The following is a 25,581-nucleotide window of genomic DNA, read 5'->3' as shown; positions in this document are numbered from 1 at the left end:
TGCCAATGCAAGTAAAACAGCTTTTCTGAAATGCAGTCTTAGAGAGTAGCCCAGGTTACTGAGACATCAAGTGAATCATCCAGGGTCAGAAAGAAAATTTGTCAGAGGATGAATCTGAACTTAGGCCTTCCTTGCTCCTTGGTCAGCTCTCTATCCAATATATTACAAATTCCTCTAATTATATAACTATGAACTATTGTTATACTTTTTTATTATAAGACTCAATCTTTAAAAACAAGTGCCTAGACAGTATTTTCCCAGTGTCCTTTTCATTTTCATATTCCTTTACACTCTAAATCCCAGGATTAAAAGCATACACATGGGGGCAGCTAGGTGGCGCAGTGGATAGAGCACTGGCCCTGGAGTCAGTAGTACCTGACTTCAAATCCGGCCCCAGACCCTTAACACTTACTAGCTGTGTGACCTTGGGCAAGTCACTTAACCCCAATTGGCTCACTAAAAAAAAAAAAATTAAAAAGCATACACATGATAACACAGAGGCAATATAGTGTATTAGATAATGTCTGAGCTCAGAGCCAGGAAGACCTGTGTTCAAATCCCATCCCTGACACCGTGTGACCCCGGGTAAGTCCAACTCTCATACATGAGTTGCAGTTGGAGGAAGCCCCTTTACTGGGAGTTCCCCCACAATGAAGAAAACATAGAGCTTTCACGTATTTAAATATATGCATCATACCAGGTATCAAAACTGGATTATTCCCCCCTTCTTACAATATAAATTCTAAGACCTGTTTTTTATTAATATAGGGTGGGCCAAAAGACCCAAAGTGGTTTCAATATTTAATAACTCCTTTTTTTGGTTTTTCATTCACAATACCATAGTAGCATATACAATATGTTGGAAATGAATTTACATTATGTATGAAAAATCAAATCTCATAAATGGCAAAAAAAATAAAGAAAAATAATTTTCAAAAAGTTATTAAAACATTGTGGCTTTCAGCAGACCCTACATAATCTGACCCAAACTTCTTTATGAGCAATAGACATTTTAAAACTCAGTCCAGGTGATCGTAATTTTAAAATGTTTTTTGGTTATAAACCAACAACATAGATATATTACTATAAATCTACCATGTGGCCTTGCCTAAGAACTGAATCAGGTATCACAGAGGAGAACAGACTAATCCAGTGACACCTGTTCCTCTCAGGCAGATTATGAATATACTAACCTCAGGGCCAAATGGGCCATATTTGTGTCCAGCTGCATCTGGCTGTTCAGAATAGAAGGCATAGACAGAAGGCCTACAAGAAAGATTGGGCATCAGAATCTGTCTCCCAACCCCAAACATACCAAATGTCCTCTCATAACCCAGCTCTCAAATGAGGTTAATTAACTTCCCAACCACTGTTTCTATTATGGAAAACTCATGAGTTTTTCTTCCATCAGTTCCCGCTACTCCCTGCCCCCGCAACACAATTTAGCAATTAGTCACTCTATAACGTTATTAAGTTATCAGAATACATGTGGTGAAGGGCACCAAGCAATATCCAAGAGTGTACGTGGCCCAAGGAAAACTCACATGGACTATGGAAGCTGTATCATATAAAAATTCTTTATTAAAGTCACAATTAAGTCTTAACATTGTCTCAACCCTTAGGGTGCTGCTTGTACATTTCCCAAAGCTCCTGATTTATTTAAGCTGGGTTACAATTAATAGGATAAATAGTTGATGTTAATCCATGAAATTAAATGTTCCTTGATAATCAAAGCCTATTCTATCCCTCTTAAGGAACCTGTGACATGGTTAAGACTAAGAGCCACACGACATTAATAATACCAAACATTGGCTGGAATCCTGTTTTAATGTTCCATCTAGTTTTCTATGTAATTCAAATCTAAAATGGAAATTTACAAGAAGGAGAGAAAAATGGGGAAGGATAAAAAATTACCTTTCATTGTCTGGAAGAGTAAGCCACTGCAGTATTGTTAATATTCTTCGTTCATGAGGGATGACACTAGGGTTCAAAGACATATACAACACACTTAGTTAACGTTGAATTGCCAAAGAAGGAAAAAAAAACCTTGAAATATGATGAATTTTTATGTTGCCAGTAGGCCTAACTGATCTTATTTGTCACAATCTGTTTTCACTTGGCTTTAGTAAAAATCCTCTTTCATATTAGTGTTTAAATTCATCTTTCCATTTGCCACATTCTACATTGCTCAACTTCTGCCACAGAACACCAAGGTTGGAAAATGTGATTCATGGTCAAAGTGGGGAACGTTCTTGATCAACGTGTAGTCTGGAGAGGCAGTGTGTAATAGGAGAGACAGCAGTGGGTTAGGAGTGAGGAGGTCTGGGTGATAGACCCAGCTCTGTTATTAACTAGTTGTGTGTGCTTAGGCAAAAATATTTGACTTCTCTGGGTCCCCGTTTCATCTCTACAGTGAGAAAGTTTGACTATTAGATCTTGAAGATCTTCAAGAATACTCTCTGCTACATAGGGAAAGTAACTATAACTATAATACTGAGGACAATAGCGTAATTTTCCTCCAAACTGGCTACCTTGCCCAAACTGGGATCCTGTTATAAACTCTTTACCTTTAAGAACCTACAGTAGAATGTAAGCAATGGAAGGCAAGGGAATGATCCATTTCTTGTTCTAGTATCCCCAGTGCTTATGCACATAGACATTAAGCATTTCTTAAGTGCCTACTATGTGCCATGTACTGTTCTAAGCCCTGGAGATACAAAAACCAGTAAAAGACACGCCCTGCTGTTAAGGAGCTCATGGGCATGGTGGATTAGTTGAATTGAATATCATTAATATGTCAGTATTTTATTCTATAAATAAATACAATAAATGGTCCCAGGCTCCTTTTTATGTATTAAGGGCTAGAAAATATGACATTTCTTTCTGGTTGTTCCACATAGGTAGGGAGGAAGAGGAAGGGAGGAAGGAAGGAAGGAAGGAAGGAAGGAAGGAAGGAAGGAAGGAAGGAAGGAAGGAAGGAAATATTTAACTGCATTTGCTTTAAAAATGAGCTTCAATTTTTTATTTGTTTAGTGACAGTGTTAAATTGAATGATCTAGAAAGTCCTTTGAAACTTGAATTATAGTTATATAATTCCTTTTACTCTTCCTAGTTGTTACCATTACAGATTACTTAACTCAAAGTTCAAGTCTACTCTAACTCCCTTCTCTGGCCTTCTGTGTTATATGCTGGATTTTTTTAGAGATCAAGAGAGTCAAGTGATGATTAGTCTTCAAGGTAATTAATTCCATAACACAAGAAATTCACCCTATCTGAATAAGAATATTATGTATTTTAAATTTTAACTTCAAAAGGCAAAGGTTAATTTTTTTTTCTTTTTTACTTTTTTTTTTTTTTGGTGAGGCAATTGGGGTTAAATGACTTGCCCAGGGTCACACAGCTAGTAAGGGTTAAGTGTCTGAGGCCGGATTTGAACTCAGGTACTCCTGAATCCAGGGCTGGTGTTCTATCCACTGCGCCACCTAGCTGCCCCAGCAAAGGTTAATTTTAATCTTTAATCTGTCTCCATTGTAACTTTTACTTACTCAGTTTAGTGAAATTGGTATGAAATACACAAATGAAGGCAGAAGTAACACACTTAACTCTATGAATTCTGACAGGTTAAAAGGAATCATATAAAATGTACAGCTTGAATGCATTTAGTACTATTTTTAGATCCAGAAAAGTGATATTCATAGTATATGTACCCAGAAGGATACCTTTATGACAAAATTAGAATCTTTTGCAAACAGAGTTATTACAGAATCGAATTAATAGGGTAGAACATTGGCGTGTGGAAAGAATAGCACAGCCTTATGATCTCAGACAAGTCATTTTACTTCTCAGGTCTTCTCAGAGTATTTAATTGTAAACAATGGGACTCGACTAGATAATATCTAAGCTCTCTTCAAACTCTAAAATTATACGATTCTTATATTTTCAGACAATTTGTGAGATGCCCATATAGTCCCCAACATATGGTTCCTGACAATTAGAAGCTTAAAATCACAACACCCAACAAAACCAAAAGACCTTCAAAGGGTTTTGTTTATCCAAACAGAAGGATAAGCATACTTTAATATGCCTGTTTTGTTTTGCCTTAATGCAATACAGTTTTGATGCTGGATCTGCAAGTATAGGAGAAGGGTGGAAAATCCCTATTGGTGGGGTGGCAAAAGATATAGGAAATAGTGAGAAAAGAGAATAGGATGAAATGTTAGAAATTGAGAATAAAGTATATAAGGAAATAAGGTAAAATGATCATAGAGCTTGAGCAATAACAGATCTTCAAGGTCATCTTTGTCTAGCCACCTCATGTCACAGAAGAAGAAACTGAGGCCAAGAGAGACATCAAGGGACTTGCACAAGGTCACATAGAAGAGTCAAGATTCAAACTCATGTCCTATGACTCCAGATTCAGAACTCATCCCCACACCACTGAAGAACAAAGACATCTCCTTTAGTGAAGGTTTAGAGATAGAATCTTAAACTTAAAGAATGACAATCAATAAGGATATCTTCAACATGATATGCCCAAGGAGGGATAAACCAAATTATCCAAAATATTCAATATGTAAGGGGTGATGCCGTCCCAAAAGTCTTAGTGCAGCTTAAGCTTACTAAAGTTTTTTTTTATTTTATTATTTTATTTTCCAGTTACATATTACATATAAGGATAGTTCTCAACATTTGTTTACACTGGATTTTTAGTTCCAAATTTTTCTTTCCCCCCCCACCTCCCTTCCCTCCCTCCTCCCCAAGACGGAAAGCAGTCTGATATAGGTTGTATATGTATGGTCACATCAAACATATTTCTACATTTTACTAAAGTCTTACAATAGTATTAGTATACTATAAGTTTTAAAAAGTTTAAACTGCACTAATTCTTTTGGCACATGCTATAGATGTGCTGCTATGATGGGGAACAGACACAAAAGAGCCACAAAAAGCTTATTAAAAAGGCAAGAATCATAATAGACTGAAGCAGTGTAGTGTAGTGGATAGAGAAAGACACTTGGAATCAGGAAGACCTTAGTTCACCTCCTGCCTCTGATACAGTGTCTGTCTTTGAGGGAACCCACTTAACTTCTCTTGCCTTCCTCCTTAGCTGGTAGTGAGTACCCTAGATTCTATTGGGCAACAGTATGTGGTGGAGGAGGTGGGGACTTCAGTGGCAGAGCCTTGTTTAGAGTACATTAGCTCCATGCTTTTTGGCTAAATGACATAATGACTTGGTATCAGCTTCTCATCTGTAAAAAATGGCAGACACCGACCTAAATGTTCTAATAGGCTTTCCCTAGCTGCAAAGTTCCATGATTTTGATCAATCTTGAGAAGTGACTGGTGAAAGATGATTTTAAGAAGAAAGCACTGGGTTTGGAGTTAAAAAGAACATGGATTAAAATCCTGGCTCTGCTACTTAATAGTTTGCCAACCTTGAACAAATACCTCACCTTGATGATCTCTAGTTTCCTCATATGTGTTATTAATAATAATATTAATAAGATTAGGTACGATTAATAGTATTTGTACCATTATTATAAAATGTGGTTTGATTTGATTTGATCCTCATAACTACTCTGTGAGGCAAGTGCTATTATTATCCCCATTTTTTAGATGAGGAGACAGATACTTAGAGAGGTTAATTGACTTGCTCAGGGTCACACAGCTAGTAAAATTCTGAGGCAAGATTCAAACTCAGGCCTTTCTAGCTCCAAGTCCAGCACTCCATTTACTATCTGGCCACCTAGCTACTGGTTTTTGTTGTTTGGTGGTGGTAGTGGTTCAGTCATTTCAGTCATGTCCAACTCTTCATGACCCCATTTGGGGTTTTCTTAGCAAGATGCCATTTCCTTCTCTAGCTTATTTTATAGATAAGGAGCCGAGGCCACCAGAGTTAAATGACTTGCCCAGGGTCACATGGCTAGTAAGTGTCTGAGGCTGGATTTGAACTCACAAAGATGAGTCTTCCTTATTCCAGGCCCATCACTCTATCCACTGTGCCACCCAGCTGCCCTAGTTACTGTTTAAGGACATAATACTTTCACTAGCTACCCTTACTGGGAACTTGTGAGGGACAAATGAGATAACAAATGTAAATGAGAAATATGATGATGATGGTAATTTAAATAATTTAGGATTTATCTTCATATAGAAATTCATGATCATCTGTGCTCCAGTTATACAGAGAGAATACAAGAAGAAACCACTTGGGTACCCAAGCTTGTTGAATGAAAGAACAGTAGACAACTTCCTGACTCAAGAAAGAGGGAAATAAGCTATAGAGGGCTATAGAGGGAAAGAAGTTCCCTCCTTCCCTATAGAAAACTCCTGAAATATTGTTTTAGTACCATTCTGCCTAGAGGTAAGGGTCAGTTTAGATACCTTAGTAAGATTCTTTCAATCCCTACCATTAAAATTAGGAGCTTGCCTGCAAACTATCGATATATCTTATAGCTTCACTACCCTTAAATCTGTACACAAGTATGTGTATGAGCTTCATTTCTATGGATTTTTCCATTTGAAAAATATGTAAGAATGTTAACCAACTTTATGAAAACCTAGCTCCTTACTACTAGCTGAATGAAGATTGCATGTTCTTCTGTTGCCTTTATTGCTTTATCTTTTTATCCTCTGTATTTCTCTTGACCACAAAGAAGATACAGTGGATGTGGTATGTGACATGCAGAAGAGGATAAAACGTAAAACAATGGGGATATAAGATCTTCATGTAATGCCCTATACATTTTAGGCATCACAGACTTTGAGCTAGAAGTGATTCTAGAAGTAATCAAGTCCAGTTCCCTCATTTTACAGATGAGGAAACTAAAGCTCAGATAACAGTAGAGTGACTTGTCCAAGGTCATACAGTCCATAAGTCTCTGAGGTAGGATTTGAACCCTGGCTTTACCTGACTTAGGCCCAGCACTTTTTTCTGCAACACCACACTGTTTAATAAATGTTCCTTAGATTCTTGTTTTCACTTGGGAGAACCACATCCCTAAACTGAACTGTAATCCTTTGACAGAAAAAATTTTCTAAGAATTCCCACCAAATAGAATGGAAAGGAAAAATAACATGGAATGTAAAAGAGACAAAATCATAGGCATCTTTGGAGCACAACAACTACCCTCTTGAAAGGTGCCAGAATGGGGTGGAAAACATTGAGATTCAAAACCCAAACACTATGTCTTTTCACCTTACCCTTGCACATTTTCTGGGGGTGGGGGGCTCTCTGTATTAATTATGTTACTGGCATAAATCCATTTTGCCAAGCAAATGCACAGAGTAGAGGAAGAAGGGGCTCCCATAAAGATCCATTACAGCCAAGGGTTAAAAAAAATATATCGTTCATAAGATTAAATTGGTAGATCAACATGCCAGTTAAGTTAAGCAGTGTCATTTCCAATATACCCACACTCGTTCCTCAACTCAGGAACACTTTAGGGGAAAAAAACCCAAAACTTTTAAAGGGAACTTCTGTCTTAGAGTCAAATCACCAAACCCAATTTCAATTTGACTCTTCAAAACTGAAAAAGCGACTTTTATTCCTGTAGTTAGAGAATATAGGTGTTGCCAATCTGTATTAACCTGAATTTGTGATTGCTTTCAGCACACTACTATTACGGAATAGGCAGATTTTTGTTAAGGCATAGACTGCAAAAGTGGTTTATAAAAAAATGGAAAGAACATCTCAGTGGGAACAAAATCCCAATGAAAGCTGAAACAGATTCCTTTTCTTACTGAGGAGCCTTTAAAAAAATCAACATGTTGACACTTTTATTAGGTATGTTTCATCTTAGCATGGTTTCATAAACATTAACTACTAATCCTCCCCCAACACCTCTTGGAGAAGGGACTTAGCTCCATTTTCTTATTAAGAAAACCCAAGCTGAGTGCAGAGGACAAAATGGGGCTGGAAAAGAGGTCTTCCTGGTCTCCTATCTTGCATTCCCCACCATCAGACGACTATATTGAATTCCCAGCAGTCCAAGACCACACAAACGTTTTGAAGTCACAGACCAAAATAAATAAAGCATGTTGTAATATATTTATAGAAAATGATAATGCAAGCTACAGTAAAAACTAGAGAGGAAGAGAAATATACATTCCCTAGGTGGGAAATTACTAAAACTCTGTAAGTAGTGAAAAGAAAAAAAGAAAAAAGCTTTGAAAATGATGTGTGGAAGAAGACTTCTCCTTGCTTATAACTTACTTTAGCTTTAAAGAATGAATGAATTGAGTAAGTGAAAGAAACCCCTAAATAACTCTTTGGTGGTTCATTGAAAACCCATGAATGAAAAGTTCTCGATGCCAATGACCACCACAGTGCAGATTTGAGTTGCAGTGGACATGAGAATCTGGCAAATTAATATAGATAAAGCATTTTGTATACCTTAATGGGCTGCATTAATATTAGTTATTATTATCACAAGAAACTGAATTCAGAATTTAATTCTACAGTTAGGCACAAAATAAAGGTCACTTACACAGACCAGAAGAATGTCCCAGCTTTCACTCCTTGCTTGGTGGCTGTAATCCATATCTAATGAGGAAAATATAAGAGGCTTACATATAACACATTCTGACTTTTGGACACCAAAGGAAAAACAGGCATTAAGATGCATTGTGTCATATCTCTCATATACCCCACCAACACAACGGCCCCTCCATAAATTTAACAATTTGTAGCCACTGCAAATGAATTCAAGATTAACTTCCATAAAATTATTAACATTTTTTGTTGAAGCATTCACATAATGAGTACTTTGGAGTTCAATTTGCCTTTATCTCTTAGAATATAAGCACCTTGATAATAAGATATGTGCATATCTTTTTTTTTTGTATCCACAACTCCTAGCACAGTCCCTTTTATGTTGTTGCTGTTGTTTAGTTTTTTGTCAGTTGCAAACAAATCTTTATGACCCCATTTGGGGTTTTCTTGGCAAAGATACTGAAGTCATTTACCATTTCCTTCTCCAGCTCATTTTACAGATGAAGAAACTGAGGCAAACAGGGGTAAGTGACTTGCCCAGGTCACACAGGTAGTACATGTCTGAGGATGGATTTGGACTCAGATTTTCCTAACTCCAGGCACTTTACCACCTAGCTGCCCCTTGTACGTAGTAGGTGTCTATTAAATGTTTGTGGAATTTAATTTTTTCGTCTCCTTTCTTTTTTTCAAAAAAATTTCTGAATCTGTTTTCCCATAATCATAATACAGGTTTCCCTGATTGTTCAAAAGCTCAAAGACCACCACATTGGCACCCATGTCAGACTTCCAATCGTATTCAAGTCATGCTTACAAAAGGCAGTGTGCCACAATGAAAAGATCACCAACTCTGGAGTCAGAAAACCTGGTTTCAAATGTCATCTCTATCACTCACTACCTATATGACCTTAAGCAAGTAGCTTAACCTTTCAAACTTCAGTTTTCATTTATTGTTGTTGAGTTGTTTCGGCTGTGTCTGACTTTTCATGTCCCCATTGGGGGTTTTCTTGGCAAAGGTACTGGATGGTTTGTAGCTCATTTTACAGATGAGGAAACCAAGGCAAACAGGTCACCCAGGGTCACACAGCCAGTAAGTGTCCGAGGTTGCATTTGAATTCAGGTCTTCTCAGGCCCAGTGCTTTATCCATTGTGTCACCTAGAAATTTTCATTAGATAACCTCTTAACTCTCTTCCAGTTTGAAATCTATGATTTAGGTTCCCTTTAAAAAACAGCCTGGGTGGGAGCAGCTAGGTGGCACAGTGGATAGAGTACCAGCCCTGGAGTTGGGAGGAACTGAGTTCAAATCCAACCTCAGACACTTGACACTTACTAGTTGTGTGACCTTGGGCAAGTCACTTAACCCTCATTGCCCAACCAACCAACAAACAAACAAACAAAAAAAAAGCCTAATGAATATTTCTACTTCTGGTTAAGAAAGATTCTTGGGGCAGCTAGGTGGCGCAATGGATAGAGAACCAGCCCTGGAGTCAGAAGGACCTGAGTTCAAATCCGGCCTCAGACACTTAACACTTACTAGCTGTCTGACCCTGGGCAAGTCACTTAACCCCAATTGCCTCACTAAAAAAAAAAGAAAAAAGAAAAAAAAAGCATCACTATCAATCACAGATTTAGAGCTGACATGGACCTCAGACACCATCTAGTTTAACCCACTCATTTACAGAGGAGGAAACTGAAGCCTAGAGAAATGAAGTGACTGATCTACTCACGGTCACATATGTAAGTGGAAGAGTCAGTGTCCTCTAACTCCATTGTATATTTTTTTTGGTGAGGCAATTGGGGTTGTGACTTGCTAGTAAGTGTCAAGTGTTTACTATGTGCCAGGCACTGCGCTAAGCTGAATAGGGATAGTGAGAAGGTTCTATTCTATGCTATTATTAATACCTCTTAAATGCTAAGGTCTTTTCTCACACTCCATCCTTTGTGATGTCTGTCCAAGTCTGATACTCTTGGCCATTATGCCTCCTTGATGCTTCTTTGGTTTCCCCAAAACTATTCTCTCCTGTTTCTACATCTACCTTCCTAACAATATTCCTTTTCAGTCTTCTTTGCAGAATCATTAACTCTTTCCAGGAATGACAGGGTGTTATGTAATCATAGGATTTGAGAAGTAAAAGGAACCTCCGTGTCCAACTTTTCAGATTCATCCATAAAGGAATCCCTACTATAACAACCCAACAATTGATCGGGTTGGTTGTCCAGTCTTTGTTTAAAGATCTCCAAGGATGGGGATCTCACCACCTGTCCTAAAGGCATCCCATTCCACCTTTGGACAGTTCTAATTGAAGTTTTTCCTGAAATCAAGGTTAAATCACCCCCTTTTGTAATCCCTCAACTTCAGCCCGTTTTATTGATGGCACCTACCAACAATATAAAAGGTAGTCAGGGAAGATGGTGTCCTCTGGGCACCCAAATGGAATTAGGTGCACCCCACTGGGGCACCAGGGAAAACAGAACATCCTTTCATATAGGGTTCTTATCTGAACATACCAGGACCAAGCACTGGGGTAAGGGAGCTTAGAGAATGAACTTGGGGCCTGGTGCTGATTCATGCTAGGTGGAGTGAAGAAAGACTACTGGGCAATTGACAGCTTGTTTATATTCAAACTCCCCTCCAGCAAGTAGGCTTTGGGTTATTATTGCTGCTTTTATTCAAAGAGTATTTCTTTGTTTCTCTGGGGCATCTTCATTTAGCAAGTTGGAGAAGCTACTATATTCCTTACACAAATTTATATCTCTTTATGTATATACAGCCCTACTCTCAATCCTGAGCCCCATTCACACATCAAAACTTCCTGTTGGATACATCCACTGGTTCCTCCCATTACTGCCTTAAATTCAACCTGTCTAAAACACTCAGAACACATCAATTGTTTGTATGCATGTATACATTTATGTATATGCACTACACAAATATACACAAATGTGTCTACATATATTCACATGTATAGGTATATGTGTGCATATATACATATGCATCTTACATGTGTTTTAACATATATGTGCACACATATGTCTTTTCCAATTATTATGTAAAGATGAGAGGAAGGCTTTTTTAAATTCTCAGGAGAATGTAAAGCAGGAACTATATTCTGAGGGTTTTTGTCTTTTGATCCCTAATACCTAGCACAGTGTCTTACATGTAGGAAGTACCTAAGAACATACGCTGGATTAAAGGACATCCCAAATGAAGTGTACATGTTGAATAGTGGGAAATAGATGTAGAATTAGCATGGGGCAAGATTATGGAAGACCTTGAAAGAGAAGAAGAGGATATGTTTTAAGACATAGGCAGCAGTCAACTCTAATTTCTTGAACATGGCAGCAGCACGATAAAAAAAAAAGTTGTCCAGCACTTAGAGGCGACATAAACTTAGGTACTTTTATGCAGTTGTTCAGATCTTCGCTCTTTGGTTCCATTTTACAGATGAGGAGATTGAGACTCAGAAAGTTTGACTGATTTGCCCAAAGTCACAAAGCTAGTAAGTGCTGACTATATCCTATCTTCCCTTCCCTACAAGCGCCACTGACAAGAGTTCATGATTTATAGATGATGAAAGTCTTCCTGATATTTTTTAAATTAAAAAATATATTCATCTTTTAAAATGTATCCCAGTTTAATTATTCCTATGCCTATATAATTTTACTGATATTTCTTATCTACTCTTTCAAATAAATTTGATTTTACTTTCTCTCATAGAGATTTCCAAGGATACCCAGGCATCTTTCTGGACATCTAGATACTTCCACAATATCAACAAACTGTCTCCATTTACATGTTCATAACTAGCCACTAAAGAAGTTATCATTTTGAACAGCCAATTTAATTTTTTCTTCTTTTTCCCCTCTTTACTTAATTGTTTATTTTAATTTATTTTATTTTCAATTCAGAGAACAAAACAAGCATTTCTGTAACTACAATAAAAAGATGATTGCACATGAAACTGCAAATTAGATTTAAAACACTTAATTAAATTAAATGTAAACACTCAATTTAGACTTTCTTGATATAGGCTACTCAATCATCCCTGGATAGATATATAGTAACTACTCAGAAAAATTGCTAACCAACTCATTAATGATTATCTTCTAAAAAAGTAGAAAAAATGCCTACCTTCATTCTGGCCTCATAGTTCACACTGGATAAACCTCAGTTACAATTTAATTATCTCCCATCCTACTTATTATACCTCTTCTTTCTCCTTTCAAAGCAGATCCAGCCTCCACAGAGAGTTGACTCACTCTTAAGATCCCAAATTCATACACTCAGAACACATCTATTGTGTATATGTGTGTATGAATTTACGTATACACAGAATAGATATAAATATAAATATGTGTCTACATACATTTTCATGTATAGTTATATACATGTGCGTATATAAATATGTATACATATGTCTTTTCCAATTATTGTGGAAAGATGAAAAGAAAACTTTTTCAAATTCAGGGTACTGGGGTTCAGATCCTTTCTCAACCTAAACATGTATGTCTCTGTATATTACAATCTAAAGTATCACTGGGCATGACTATTTTCTTAGTATATGTCAAAAGAAGGGAAAACACACACATACACACATAGCCCACCACCATTCTTAGTCAAAGCGTGTTCCAATCTCTCTGGAAAGCTTCCCCAATATTTGTTACATTCTAAAAGAGAAACAGAGAAAGAGGATCTCAGACCAAGCCAATATCCAGTAAATGTCCTAGACTTGAGATCCTGTGGGAGGGTGAAGCAAACACTCCCCCGGTTAACTGACCAAAGAGTGAATTTCATGCTAGTGGCCAAGGTACCATATACACTAGCATGGAGAGAGGAAAGGCACAACCCAGATGAGGAGGAGATTAATTTGACATATTCATAGATATATACATATACACATCCATAGTCTTACTTATGATATGTGTGCATGTCTATACACATGTATAAAATAGAGAGGTATGTCTACATGTATGTATACTCATAAAACATAGAGGTAGGTGAAATATATTTACATACATAGGTACAGAAAGAGTTTGGGGCTTTGTTTTTTGTTTTTGTTTTGTTTTGTTTTTAATCATGCTTTCACAGTGATAGACTAGCTAAGTTCAGAGGAACTTATCACCAAGTTGCCTACAGGGCAATCCTCCTTCTGCTCACAGCAACTCATAAAAATATCACCTAAGTAAGAGAGAGATTGAAGTTTGTGCTACTGTAAAGGAGTACCCACCCCAACAATAAGTACAGATCCTTGAATTCTATTTACATAAACACACAATCAGACAACCATTCTGCATTGCACTTTTACCATGTAGCTGCCAATGACTCTACTAAGTGCTAGGGATACAAAAGAGGCCTCCCCTCCCCCCCAAAAAAAGTGAGTCCCTGACCTCAAGTCCCTGTAATTAAAATAATTAATAATAACAATGACAATAGCAACATTCATATATTGCTTTAAGGATGCAATACACTTTGTTTTCTTGTTCAGTCATTCAGTTGTGTTCGACTCTTCTTGGCAAAGATACTGGAATGCTTTGCTATTTTCTTCTCCAGAGTGTCCCCACTTTACAACTGAGGAACCTCTGAGGCAAACAAGGGTTAAGTGACTTGCCCAGGGTCACACAAATAGTAAGTGTCTGAGGCAAGATTTTAATTCAGATCTTCCTGATTCCGAGTTCGGTACTCTGCCACCCCAACAACCTGCCCCCAGTATACTTTAAATACATTATTTAATTTGATCCTTACAAAAACTCTCTGAAGTAGGTACTATTATTATTGCAATTTTTCTAGATGAGGAAACTGAAGCAAACAAAAGTTAAGCGACTTGGTCAGGGTCACTCCACTAAGGAGAGTCTGAAGCAGGATTGGAATTCTCATCCTCCTGACTCCACTCTATTTAATGTACAACCCAGCTGACTGTACCCACTTCTCAAGGACTATACATTCCAATGAGGAGATAACTAAATATTTACATACAAAGATGAAAGTAAATGGAAAGAATTACAGGGTGGGCCAAAAGTCACAATGTTTTAATAACTTTTTAAAAATCACTTTTTCTTTATTTTTTGCTATTTACAAATTTTGATTTTTCACAAATAATGGAAATTCATTTACTATATATAACATACATGACATTCTGGTACTGCAAATTAAAAATTACCTTGGTGACTTTTGGTCCACACTCTATAAGAGGAGAGGGCAGGTAAGTTGGGAAGGTAGATCAGGAAAAGCCTCCTGTGGAAAGTGGTCCCGGAGCTGAGTCTTGAAAACACACACACACACACACACACACACACACACACACACTATAGAAAGCAACAACACAGGTGTCGTGCCAGGCCTCTATCCTAAAATATGACCACTTGAGCAAGTTTGGTGACCCAAAGTTAGCATCTGAAGCTATTGAACTTCTAACTGCTCTCTCAGGTAATAACAACAATGATCAGGCTTGTCTCTAACCCATGTTTTCATGGCTAAACCATCGGATGAAGAGAAGCAAAGGGTATCTGTGATTAAAGTAAACCTGGTGCCCAGGGATCAGAAAGGAGAGATGCAGGATCACATGGCTTTGAGGGAGCCAAGAAGGCAATCATGCATTTGTAGAGTAAGTGGGGGAGAGGGGAAAGCAGCAGGCAGGCAGGCAGGCCACTCCCCCTGGAGAGGTGCCCAGTGGCCTGGCATCATGGAAATTTACCCAGCATGTTTGGTGGAAACCATCCAACTCTGCAATTTTCCAACTACCATTATCAGACCACCTTGTTTTTGATGTACATTATAAGTACTTCATACATTCTTGGCTACCACTAAGAGGCATGCTGTGAAAATGACTCTCAAAGGAGATGCCAGCAGAGCACAAGCTCAGGTAGTCCTTTATCAGATGAAAAGTCTTGAACTATAAACCCAACAGACAGTATCTGAGGCAATGGGGTGACCTGATGGATAAAAAAACTGGACTTTAAGTCAGGAAGAACTGGGTTCAAATCCTCCTTCAGACACTTACTAGCTGTGTGACCCCAGACAAGTTACTGAATCTCCCTGTGTCTCAGTTTCCCCAACAAAAAAGGGGAGGAGACAATCAAGGCACCAAATCTCACAGGATTGTTGTAAGGCTCAAATTCTTTGCAAACCTTAAAGCACATCCTTCATATGCCTGCTAAATCCCTCATCTTCTAGCAGAAGCTTTTTCCCCAATCCTCCTTCATTCTAGGATTTTCCTCTGCTGATAATTTCCAATTTAGCCTATATGTAGCTTGTTAGTACATAAGGGGTAGAAACCCCTTGAATGGGAGCTTCATGATTGTAAGCACTATTTTCTTTGTATCCTCAGGGCTTAGCACAAGACTTAGAACACGATTTTGTTGTTGTTTGGTAGTTTCAGTCATAACTGACTTTTCATGACCCCATTTGGGGTTTTCTTCTAAAAGATACTGGAATGGTTTGACATTTCTTTCTCCAGCTCATTTTACAGATGAGGAAACTGAGGCAAACAAGGTTAAGTAACTTGTCTAAGGTCATATGGCTAGTAAGTGTCTGAGGCCAGATTTGAACTTGGGAAGATGAGTCTTCCTTGACTTCAGAACCTGCACTCTATCCACTGCATCAGTTCCAACTAGGCCCTGGAACAAAATAGGCACTTAATAAAATCTACTGACTGATAGAACTGTCACTATTATTGCTGTTGTTGTATCCAAGTTAGCATCCGAGGATGCTAAACTCAGCAGAGACAGGTTTGCTAAGGGATAACATGTTTTGTTCTTACTTTGGCCACAACAGCTTCTGAAGAACATGCACTAAGCTATAAAAATTCTGTAATGTGCTTCAGCATGGAAACCTCCCCTCACTGATGTACTGAATCAAACTTTGCCAAATTCTTTACATCCACTGCCCTCAAATGTTTTTTTAAAAATCTGGCTCCCTGTCTCAGCTGGGTTAGAAGACCACTGAAAATTGGCACTGGAGATTTGACCTGCCCTATTTCCTTCATGAACCAGTTTGTCCCTGCTCAGGCAACTTGGAGGCAACCCCTGGCATCTGGGGGCTCACCGTATTGATGCAGGGATATCCAATCAGTGTTAGTCCTACTGTAGCATAAAATTTCCCAAGCTCAAGGGATCCACCTCAGACACCCCAGTGGCAGGGATTTCTGGAGTGCATCCACATCCCCAGCTCCTGAAATTATTCTTACAAAAACCTGAGTTTGATTTCTGCCCCAGCCATTTACTATGTGATGCTGGAGCAGTCACTTAGCCTCTGCCTGCCTCAGTTTCCCCAACTACAAAATAAGCATAATAATAGCACCTATCTCACAGGACTGTTCTGAGGATCGAATGCAATAACATTTGTAATGTACTTTCTAAACCTTAAAGCTTAATAATAAGAATGTTACTACATATAATTTAATTAAATTATATATAATTATATAATACATTGTATTTATATTTATTGATCAGTAGAAATTATTGTAATTACTTATTCAATAACTAAATAATTATACTTATTATTAAAATTACTATTATATATTATTTTAGATATTATACAAGATTATATTATCTATTTGTTATTATTATTATCACTACCATTACAAAAGTCACAGGGATTAAATGATGTTCCAGCCAATCCTGAGCATTGAGATTCTAAATTGATTCCATATGACACCTTCAATAGGAGTAAATTTCCTCATTCTCTTGATGCCGGTGAGCCCTCTTGGCCAAACACAGGTCATCCATCACAGACATCAAACGGGCATTCAAAGCTTCATCCCAGGAGATCACACCAAAGCAAAATCATAACCACCTTCAGAGGCAAGGAGCAATCCAAGGCTTTGCCAACATCAATGCAAAGGGTTATTCTTCTTACAAGACCCTCCACAAGCTGGCTCCAAACTCCATTTCTAAGCCTTATTTCACGCTACACCCCTTCCCATACACTATGCTCCAGTCAAACCAAAATAAATTAACTCTGAGGGAGGCAGATGTGGCATATGGAAAGAGTAGGTCATACATGGGCTCTAAAGTTAGGGCTCTTACCATTACCTCATGACTGCCTGAGTCTGAGAGGCAGTGGGATGTTGATAGCACTGGACAGGGAGACAGAAGGATATGGGTTCAAATCCTGTTTCTAACAGTGGGAATTTTATTTCTCCAAGTCTTAGTTATGTCATCAGCAAACTAAAGAGATAAACATATGTAGTACCTACTTCACAGTTTTGTTGTGAAGTAAAATGGGATAAGATATTACACAAAAAGTGCTTTGTAAACTTTCAAGTACTATTTAAATATCAGCTGTTGGTGTTAATAATATAGGGAAATTATTCTAATCTCATTCTTTTTTTTTTTTTTGTGAGGCAATTGGAGTTAAGTGATTTGCCTAGGGTCATACAGCTAGTAATTGTTAAGTGTCTGAGGCCGGATTTGAACTCAGGTCCTCCTGAATCCAGGGCTGGTGCTTTATCCACTGTGCTACCTAGCTGCCCCCCCCAAATATTATACTTTCACATTTACTGTTTTGTGGACTATTACACAAGTGTGAAAAACAATTGCGTTTTTTGTAGTTAAATAAAATTATGAGGATAAGATCATCTTCTATAGGAGTGCTGAAGGTTTGATCAGTATAAGGCAGCTAGGTAGCAAAGGAGGTAGGGAGACAGCTGTTGTTTTTCCTTCATTCTCAAAAAGGACCAATGACAACAACATGAAGATGTCTTGATTTGCAAGCGAATTAGATTTAAGTGAGACAGCGCTGTGCAGTTATGAGCCTCAGTTCATCTTCCTGAGTCATCAGAGTCCAGTGGCTGTGGAGTCAGGAAGACCTGAGTTCAAATCTTGCCTTAGATGCTATTTGGGTGACCATTTAACCTCAGTTTTTTATCTGAAAAATGTGGATAATAATAGCACCTACCCCACAGGGTTGGGGCGGGGGAGGGTTCAAGCATGTGTCAGTTGCTGTTGTTGAGTCTTTTCAATCCTGTTTTACTCTTTGTTATCCCATTTGGGGTTTTCTCGGTAGAGATACTGGAATGGTTTGCCATTTCCTTCCCCAGCTCATTTTACAAATGAGGAAACTCAGGCAAACATGGTTAAGTGACTTTCCCAAGGTCACACTGCAAATAAGTGTCTGAGGCCAGATTTGAAATCAGGAAGATGTAAAGTATGTGGCAAACCTTAAATTGCTATGTAAATGCCAGATGATGATGATGATTTTTCATCATCATCTGTAGTAAAAAGATCAGGATTAAAATCTCAACTCCACCATTTATTACCATAAGACCTTAGGTTAGCCCTTTCTTCTCTCTGAGCCACAATGTCCTCAGCTCTTAGAGATAAGAATTGGAGCTGCCATTTCATTAGCAAAGTGAACAAGGAAACCTACCCAGGCAGGCTGACATCTTCTCTATAACTTGAGTCTTGGAGAGTTCCCAAAGACACCAAGAGGTTCAACATTTTATCCAGGGTCACAGTCAGCTGAATAAGAAAGCTAAGCCTTGTACTACTTTTCTAATAGGGCTGTTGAGAAGCAAATTTAGTCACGTCAAGTACTCTCTATTTTAACATGAGCTATGACAGCCTGACTTTTTTATATTTTTTTTGGTCTATTCCTATATTCATTGGTCAAATAGGTGGTAGAAGAGATAGAGTGCTAGGGTTGGACTCAGGAAGATCCAAGTTCAAATCCAGTCTCAGACACTTCCTAGCTGTGTGACTCTGGGCAAGTGACTTAACCTCTGTCTGACACTAGAGAAGGAAATGGCAAACCACTCATACTAGAGTGGTTTTTCTTTGCCAAGAAAATGCCATGGACAATACAGTCCATGGCACCATGAAGAATTGGACATGATTGAAATGACTGAATAACAACAGCAGGTGATATCATTGATGTAAAGAGCTCTCCAAGCAAATTCCCTCTAATCATGAAGATAGGCGATTCATCTCTATACTTTAGTCTTGAAGAGTTTCATGGAACATTGAAAAGTTAAGCAACTTCCTCAGGGTCATAAAAATCAACATGCATCAGAAGCGGGATTTGAACCCAGTTCATCTTGATTCCAAAGCCAGCCCTCTATCCTCTACAGCATGTTCCTTCTCACCTTTCTTCTATATTTCTACAACATTTTAAACCCTAGCCATCCCAGGATCAAAGGATTTAATACTGGAACAACAATAATCGTATCTATATAGTGCCTTAAGGTTTGCCAAGGGCTTTATACATATTATCTCACTTTATCCTTTCAACAATGCTGTGAGGTAAGTGCTAATATTATCCCCATTTTATAGATGAAGACACTGAGACAAGTTCAAGTAACTTGCCCTCAATCACACAGCTAGGAGTTGTCTGGATCTGGATTTGAACTCAAGTCTTCCAAACTCCAGGTCCAGCATTCTATTCACTCTGCTGCCTTGCCACCTCCAACAGCCAAGAACCAAAGCCCAGTGCTTTCATCAGGTTAAAGTAAGTAACTGAGTTCCAGAAATGGGAAGTGATCCAAAAATACAGGTAGAATGTAGGAGAGCCAGGATTTAAACCCAGATTCTTGGACTTGAAAGTATATGTTTTTTCCACAATACCTCTCATGAAGCCAAGCCAATGTCACCTCCTCAATGAAGTTTTCCTTGATCTCTATCCTCGACCCACAAGTAAAACTACTAGCCTTTGTCTTTTCATACATTCCTATTCATTGTCTGAGAGAGAAAGATATATATATATACATACATACATACATATACATATGTATGTATATATATGTATATATGTATCTATATATATATGTGTATATATATATATATCGATCTATATACATATGTATGTACAGGGTATAACCAAAGGGTTAATGCGGTTTTAAGTTTTAATAGCTTTTGGGACACACACACACAAGTATGCACACGTGTGTATATGTCTGTGTGTTAGAACATGCTTCCTCTGCCCCATATTCCTATCTAGGTTGTGAGTTCCTTAGTGATAGGGATGATTTACCCATCATTGTATGCCTTGAGAACCTAGAAGAGACTTAGAAAAGGCCTCCTTCAGAAGGTGGGGTATAAGTTGAGTTTGCCAGAATAATGAAAACTAATGTTGAAGATGAGAAGAGAGAGTACTCCGGGTCTTGGGGCACCCAGAGCAAAGATATGATCATCTGCATTAGTAAAATCAACGTCTGAAAACCAAGGATACACACAGGTCTTTGCTTCCTAGTTTTAATCCTAATGCTTCTCTCTTTCTTTCCTACTTAATCACAGCTTTCAGATATGTGCTCAAAATCTACAGCTATGTTCATAGAAGTCTAGCTGAAAGGCACTTCAGAGGCCATCCAGACCTTACTTTACAGATAAGGAAACTGAGGCACACGGTAGGCATTTAATGCATTTTAAGTGATTGATTTTAACTTGACATCTCTGACACCTGGCTTTTACTTTAAAAGGGGGAATGAGGCATATGGCTTTTAAATATCTTCAGTCTCTTTTTCAATTCAAAATCCTTCCCTATTCAAAGAAAAGGGAATTGCAAGAACCAGTGAAAATCTCTGAGGGTCCCCAAACTTCTAAAGACTTGGATTATTGATCAGAAATTCATTCTCTTTAGCAAATGGGGCAGACATCATTAGTAAAGAACACAGAAGAAACAATTTCGCCTGGTACCTCTTCATGTGGCGTGCCAGCAAGAGCTCTAAGATTCATCCACTTAACTCCATATGGTTATAATTTTGATTTAACTAGGGGAAAAGTTGCTGTTCCAAGACAGTTTAACATCCGTTCTCCCTAAAGCAATGTCTACTTTAACCTTTGTCTGCTCTTCTTTTCTGCCTCCTTCTTGAATAATTCACTTCTTTGAGCATTTTTTTTTTTCCAACTGTTGAACCATGATTTGAAGTATCCTCTAATCTAATCTATTTCTTTATCAGGCCTGGCTACCAAAAGAATGGTCTCAACCATTTAAAGATTGGCCAGACGAAAAAAGGCAAGACCTCTCAAGATTGGCCATAGGGGAAGTAGCTGGACTAATGAGCTGAATCAGAACCTAAAGTTGTTTTAGGAAAAAATGCCTAATGATAGGGCTCATGGCTAAATAATCAGTGAAGGTAGAGGATGAGAGATGGGTGACAAGAAATACTATTTTCTCAAACAACAACTGCAGAAGTACCAGGATCTTTCTACAGGAAATGATTATGCACAATGTGCCCAGTTTTTGTTAAGGTAACAGGCTGGGGACATTGTTTTTTTTTTTAAATTTGATTTTTATCTCCATGTGATCCTACCAGCAAAAAGTGATCTTGAGAGCAGGGACTTTTTCTTTTTACTTTTTTTTTTTTTTTGCAGGGCAATGAGGGTTAAGTGACTTGCCTAAGGTCACACAGCTCGTAAGTGTCAAGTGCCTGAGGCCAGATTTGAACTCATGTCTTCCTGAATCCAGGGCCAGTGCTTTTATCCACTGCCCACCTAGCTGCCCCTGGCTTTTTCATTTTTGCCTCTGTATATCCTTCTCCTAGTATGGACTTTACACACAGTAAATGCTTAATCAATCCTTGCTGAATTACTCCTTGACCTCTCCTTTCCTTAGCAAATTCTATATGGCATCTAATTTTGTTGTTGAATTGTGGCCAACTCTTCATGACCCCACTTGGGATTTTTGCACATGTCATATCTATTAGTCTATAAGCAGTTTTTTTTTGTTGTTTTTTGTTTTGTTTTGTTTTTGTTGTTGTTGTTGTTGGGTTTTTTGTTGGTTGGTTTTTTGGGTTTTTTTGCAGGGCAATGAGAGTTAAGTGACTTGCCCAGGGTCACACAGCTAGTAGGTGTCAAGTGTCTGAGGTTGGATTTGAACTCAGGTCCTCCTGACTCCAGGGCCACTGCTTTATCTACTGTGCCACCTAGTTGCCCCCATGTAAGCAGTTGTAATGAAGGGATGCTGTTATTTTTCATCTCGGTATTGCCAACACCTCACCCTGTGTCTTGCATGCAATCAATGTTGAATATTTGTTTTGTTATTATAAAAAAATCGATGTTTTTAAAATATAAGATAAATCCACTTGAAAATGTGTTTGGTTGCCATTTTGCTTCAAGATGATGACATAAGCAACAAATCAAATTTTAGGTAGGTCTTAATTTCTTTAGGGTTATAGATTTGGTTAAAGTCTGTTGTCTTCTTGAAAAGAATCTGAAGAACTGGCAAACACGAAATGTTGATTTGAAACAGTGACCTCATTTTGTTCGCTTGGTTAATACTACACCTCCTGTCTGATAGCCACATCTACAGAAGGTCTTAGCATGGCCTCTCTTCTTCCTGAGTCATGCTAAGCCAAAGGAAACAATGTCAATACTGGGGCAACCAAGCCCAACTTGATAAAACTGCCTTTTATCTCGAGCTTTGGTGTGTCCCCAAACAAGTGTGGATTCCACAATGAAGTCAGAAAAGAGGCTAAGTGATTGTGTTTTAACAGAATACTATTTAAATAGAGTTTTTAATTGACCTTAAATGTTATTTTTTCATGAACCTCATTTGTAAAAATCTAACCCATAAACAACATTTCACTATGATCCCAACTTGGGCCATCATGGTCCCTTGAGAGTCTAGCAATAGCAAAGCCAAGAGAATCAGAAAATCCATTGAAAAGAAGCAATGAACATAAATGGGCAGGGGGATCTTATATTGTTTTTATTTTTAGGGGAAAGTCTACATTTACATTTGCCCAATGACGTTCTATCTTGAAATTCTACCATTTCTTATACAAATAACCTTTTTTTCAAAGTGGTTGTTCAGTCATTTCAGTGGTATCTGACTCTTCATGACCGCTTTGGGGCATTTTATCGGCAAAGATACTGGAGCAGTTTAGCATTTCCTTCTTCAGCTCACTTTATAAATGAGGAAATTGAGGCAAACAGAGTCACACAGCTAGTAAGTGTCTTAGGCTGGGTTTGAACTCAGGTCTTTCTGACTCCAGGCCCTGTACTCTATCCACTGCTCCTCCTGGCTGCCCCATTTTTCAAAGAGTAGTGCTTTAAAGGGAAAGTTCTATTTACCCTTTATTTTCTCTTAAATACCTATGAAGACATGATAAACAATTCTGGAACAAGTCGGGCCACAAGTATCTTCTTAGTGATTAACTGAATATATGCAATAGAACACCCTCGTAGGAACTGTCTCTGGTTCCTGATGCTAAGCATTTGAACTCTACTCTTTACTAGCAATATAATATCCATTTGTTTAATCTAATCCAATCCAACAAACATTTGTTAGACCCTTACGACTGAGAGGGATCAGAAAATGGTTCCTGCAGGAGGCAGGGCCTAGATTGAGTCTTTTTTTTTTTCAGGGCAATGGGGGTTAAGTGACTTGCCCAGGGTCACACAGCTAGTACGTGTCAAGTGTCTGAGGCCAGATTTGAACTCAGGTACTCCTGAATCCAGGGCCAGTGCTTTATCCACTGCGCCACCTAGCCGCCCCCAGATTGAGTCTCAGTGGAAAATAAGGACTGACTCTATGAGGCAGAGATGAGGGAGTATAGAATGGTAGAGGAGACTGTTTCCTGGATTTGGAGTCAGAGGTCCTGAGTTTAATTCCCAACTCTCAATTCCTCCCTTGTGACCTTAAACAAGCAAACCATTCAAGTTCCTTTGCCAAGAAAACTCCAGATGGGGTCACAAAGGGTCAGACACAACTGAAAAATGATTGAACTGACCTAAAACAAGCCACTTAACTTCTCTGGCTTTTGTTTTCTCATCTGTAAAATGATGTGGTTGGACTAAATGACTAGTAAGATCCATTTCAGTTTGAAATCTGTGATCCCATAATCCTAAATGCAGTCAAGATATAGAATGGAACTTGTACGAATGCTAGATATAGGAAGCAGAATGTCAATAATCAAGGAATAGTTAAACAGGCTGATTTGGCCAGAATGTAAAGTGGACAGAAATGAATGATGTGAAATAATTCTGAAAAGGAAGATTAGAGACCAATTATGAAGTTTATCCTACAGGCGGGAGAATCAATGATAATCAATGGTTAATCATTTCTCGAATGAGGGAATGACATGGTCAGATTGGGTTTGGGGAAGATTATTTTGGCAGCCATGTGGAAGATTAATTGGAGAAGGTAGAAAATGCAAGATAGGAACCCCATTAGGAGAATACTGCAATAGTTAGAGTGCGATACTATAAAGGCCTAATGTAGTGAGTGGAGAAAAGGGGATGAATATAAGAGATGTCATGGAGATATATGCTAACTTCTGTCCCATTAGAGCAAGTGGGTTACACACAGCTCAAGTCAATAAGGAAAGATTTTATTGAAAGCCAAGTAGACCTCCTGTACTTCAATTTCAGGCAGCTAGGAGCTTGGAGTCAGGAATTCTTGAGTTCAAATCCAGTCTCCGAATCTTAGTAGCTGTGTGACCCTGGGCAAGCCACTTCACCCTGTTTGCCTCAGTTTCCTCATCTGTAAAATGAGCTGGAGAAGTAAATGGCAAACCACTCCAGGATCTTTACCAAGAAAACTCCTAAAAGGGGTTACAAAGAGTTAGACACAACTGTAAACAACAACGACGACAAAACGTGTGCCAGGTACTGTGCTAAGTGCTTTACAAATATTACTTCATTTGATCCTCACAAAAACCTTTGTAAATGCTATCATTATCCTTATTTTGCATTTGAGTAAACTGAGGCAGACCGAGGTTAAATGGCTTGCCCAAGGTCAAAGTAAGTGTCTGAGGCTGACTTTGAACTCAGGTGTTTCTGACTCCAGGCACGGTCCTCTATCCAGTGTACCACCTTGGCGGATTTGGTTCAAGCCTAGAGCCCTGCTATTTGCCACCTGAAAGACTCTGGCCAAGTCATTTAGCATCTCTGACTCTCACTTGCCTCTTCTATAAAATGAGACAGTTGGACTAGATAACTTTTAACATCCTTTTCAGCTCTAAATCTGTATCTTAAATCTGCTGATGCTTCCTTCAAAATGTCTATTAAATTTATCTCTATGCCCTTTGCCTTATGATTCCACAGCTATCACCCTAGTTCAAACCCATTTCAAACCTGAATTACTCAATAGTATAGGTAGTCTCTCTGTTTGAATTTGTCTATTCAACTATTATGTAGACTTCTGGGGCAGAGCC

At 38.3% G+C, this 25,581-nt stretch overlaps 1 protein-coding gene across 3 annotated transcripts in view; it reads right to left on the bottom strand.

The window, feature by feature from the left end:
- The window catches only part of ENPP2 (ectonucleotide pyrophosphatase/phosphodiesterase 2), a 176,983-nt gene that overhangs the window by 72,844 nt on the left and 78,558 nt on the right, over positions 1–25,581 (bottom strand). For all 3 annotated transcript variants that reach the window (XM_043967723.1, XM_043967717.1, XM_043967713.1), the window contains exons 9-11: positions 8,489–8,544; positions 1,915–1,980; positions 1,194–1,266 (exon numbers count right to left, since the gene is read on the bottom strand). In XM_043967723.1, the coding sequence (XP_043823658.1) occupies positions 1,194–1,266; positions 1,915–1,980; positions 8,489–8,544 (195 nt within the window). The remainder of the gene's footprint in view (positions 1–1,193; positions 1,267–1,914; positions 1,981–8,488; positions 8,545–25,581) is intronic.

The sequence above is a fragment of the Dromiciops gliroides genome, chromosome 1 (genome assembly GCF_019393635.1).
Source record: "Dromiciops gliroides isolate mDroGli1 chromosome 1, mDroGli1.pri, whole genome shotgun sequence".
NCBI lineage: Eukaryota > Metazoa > Chordata > Mammalia > Microbiotheria > Microbiotheriidae > Dromiciops > Dromiciops gliroides.
Note: the sequence above shows the minus strand (reverse complement) of the source record. Positions and strands in the feature narration are given on the sequence as shown.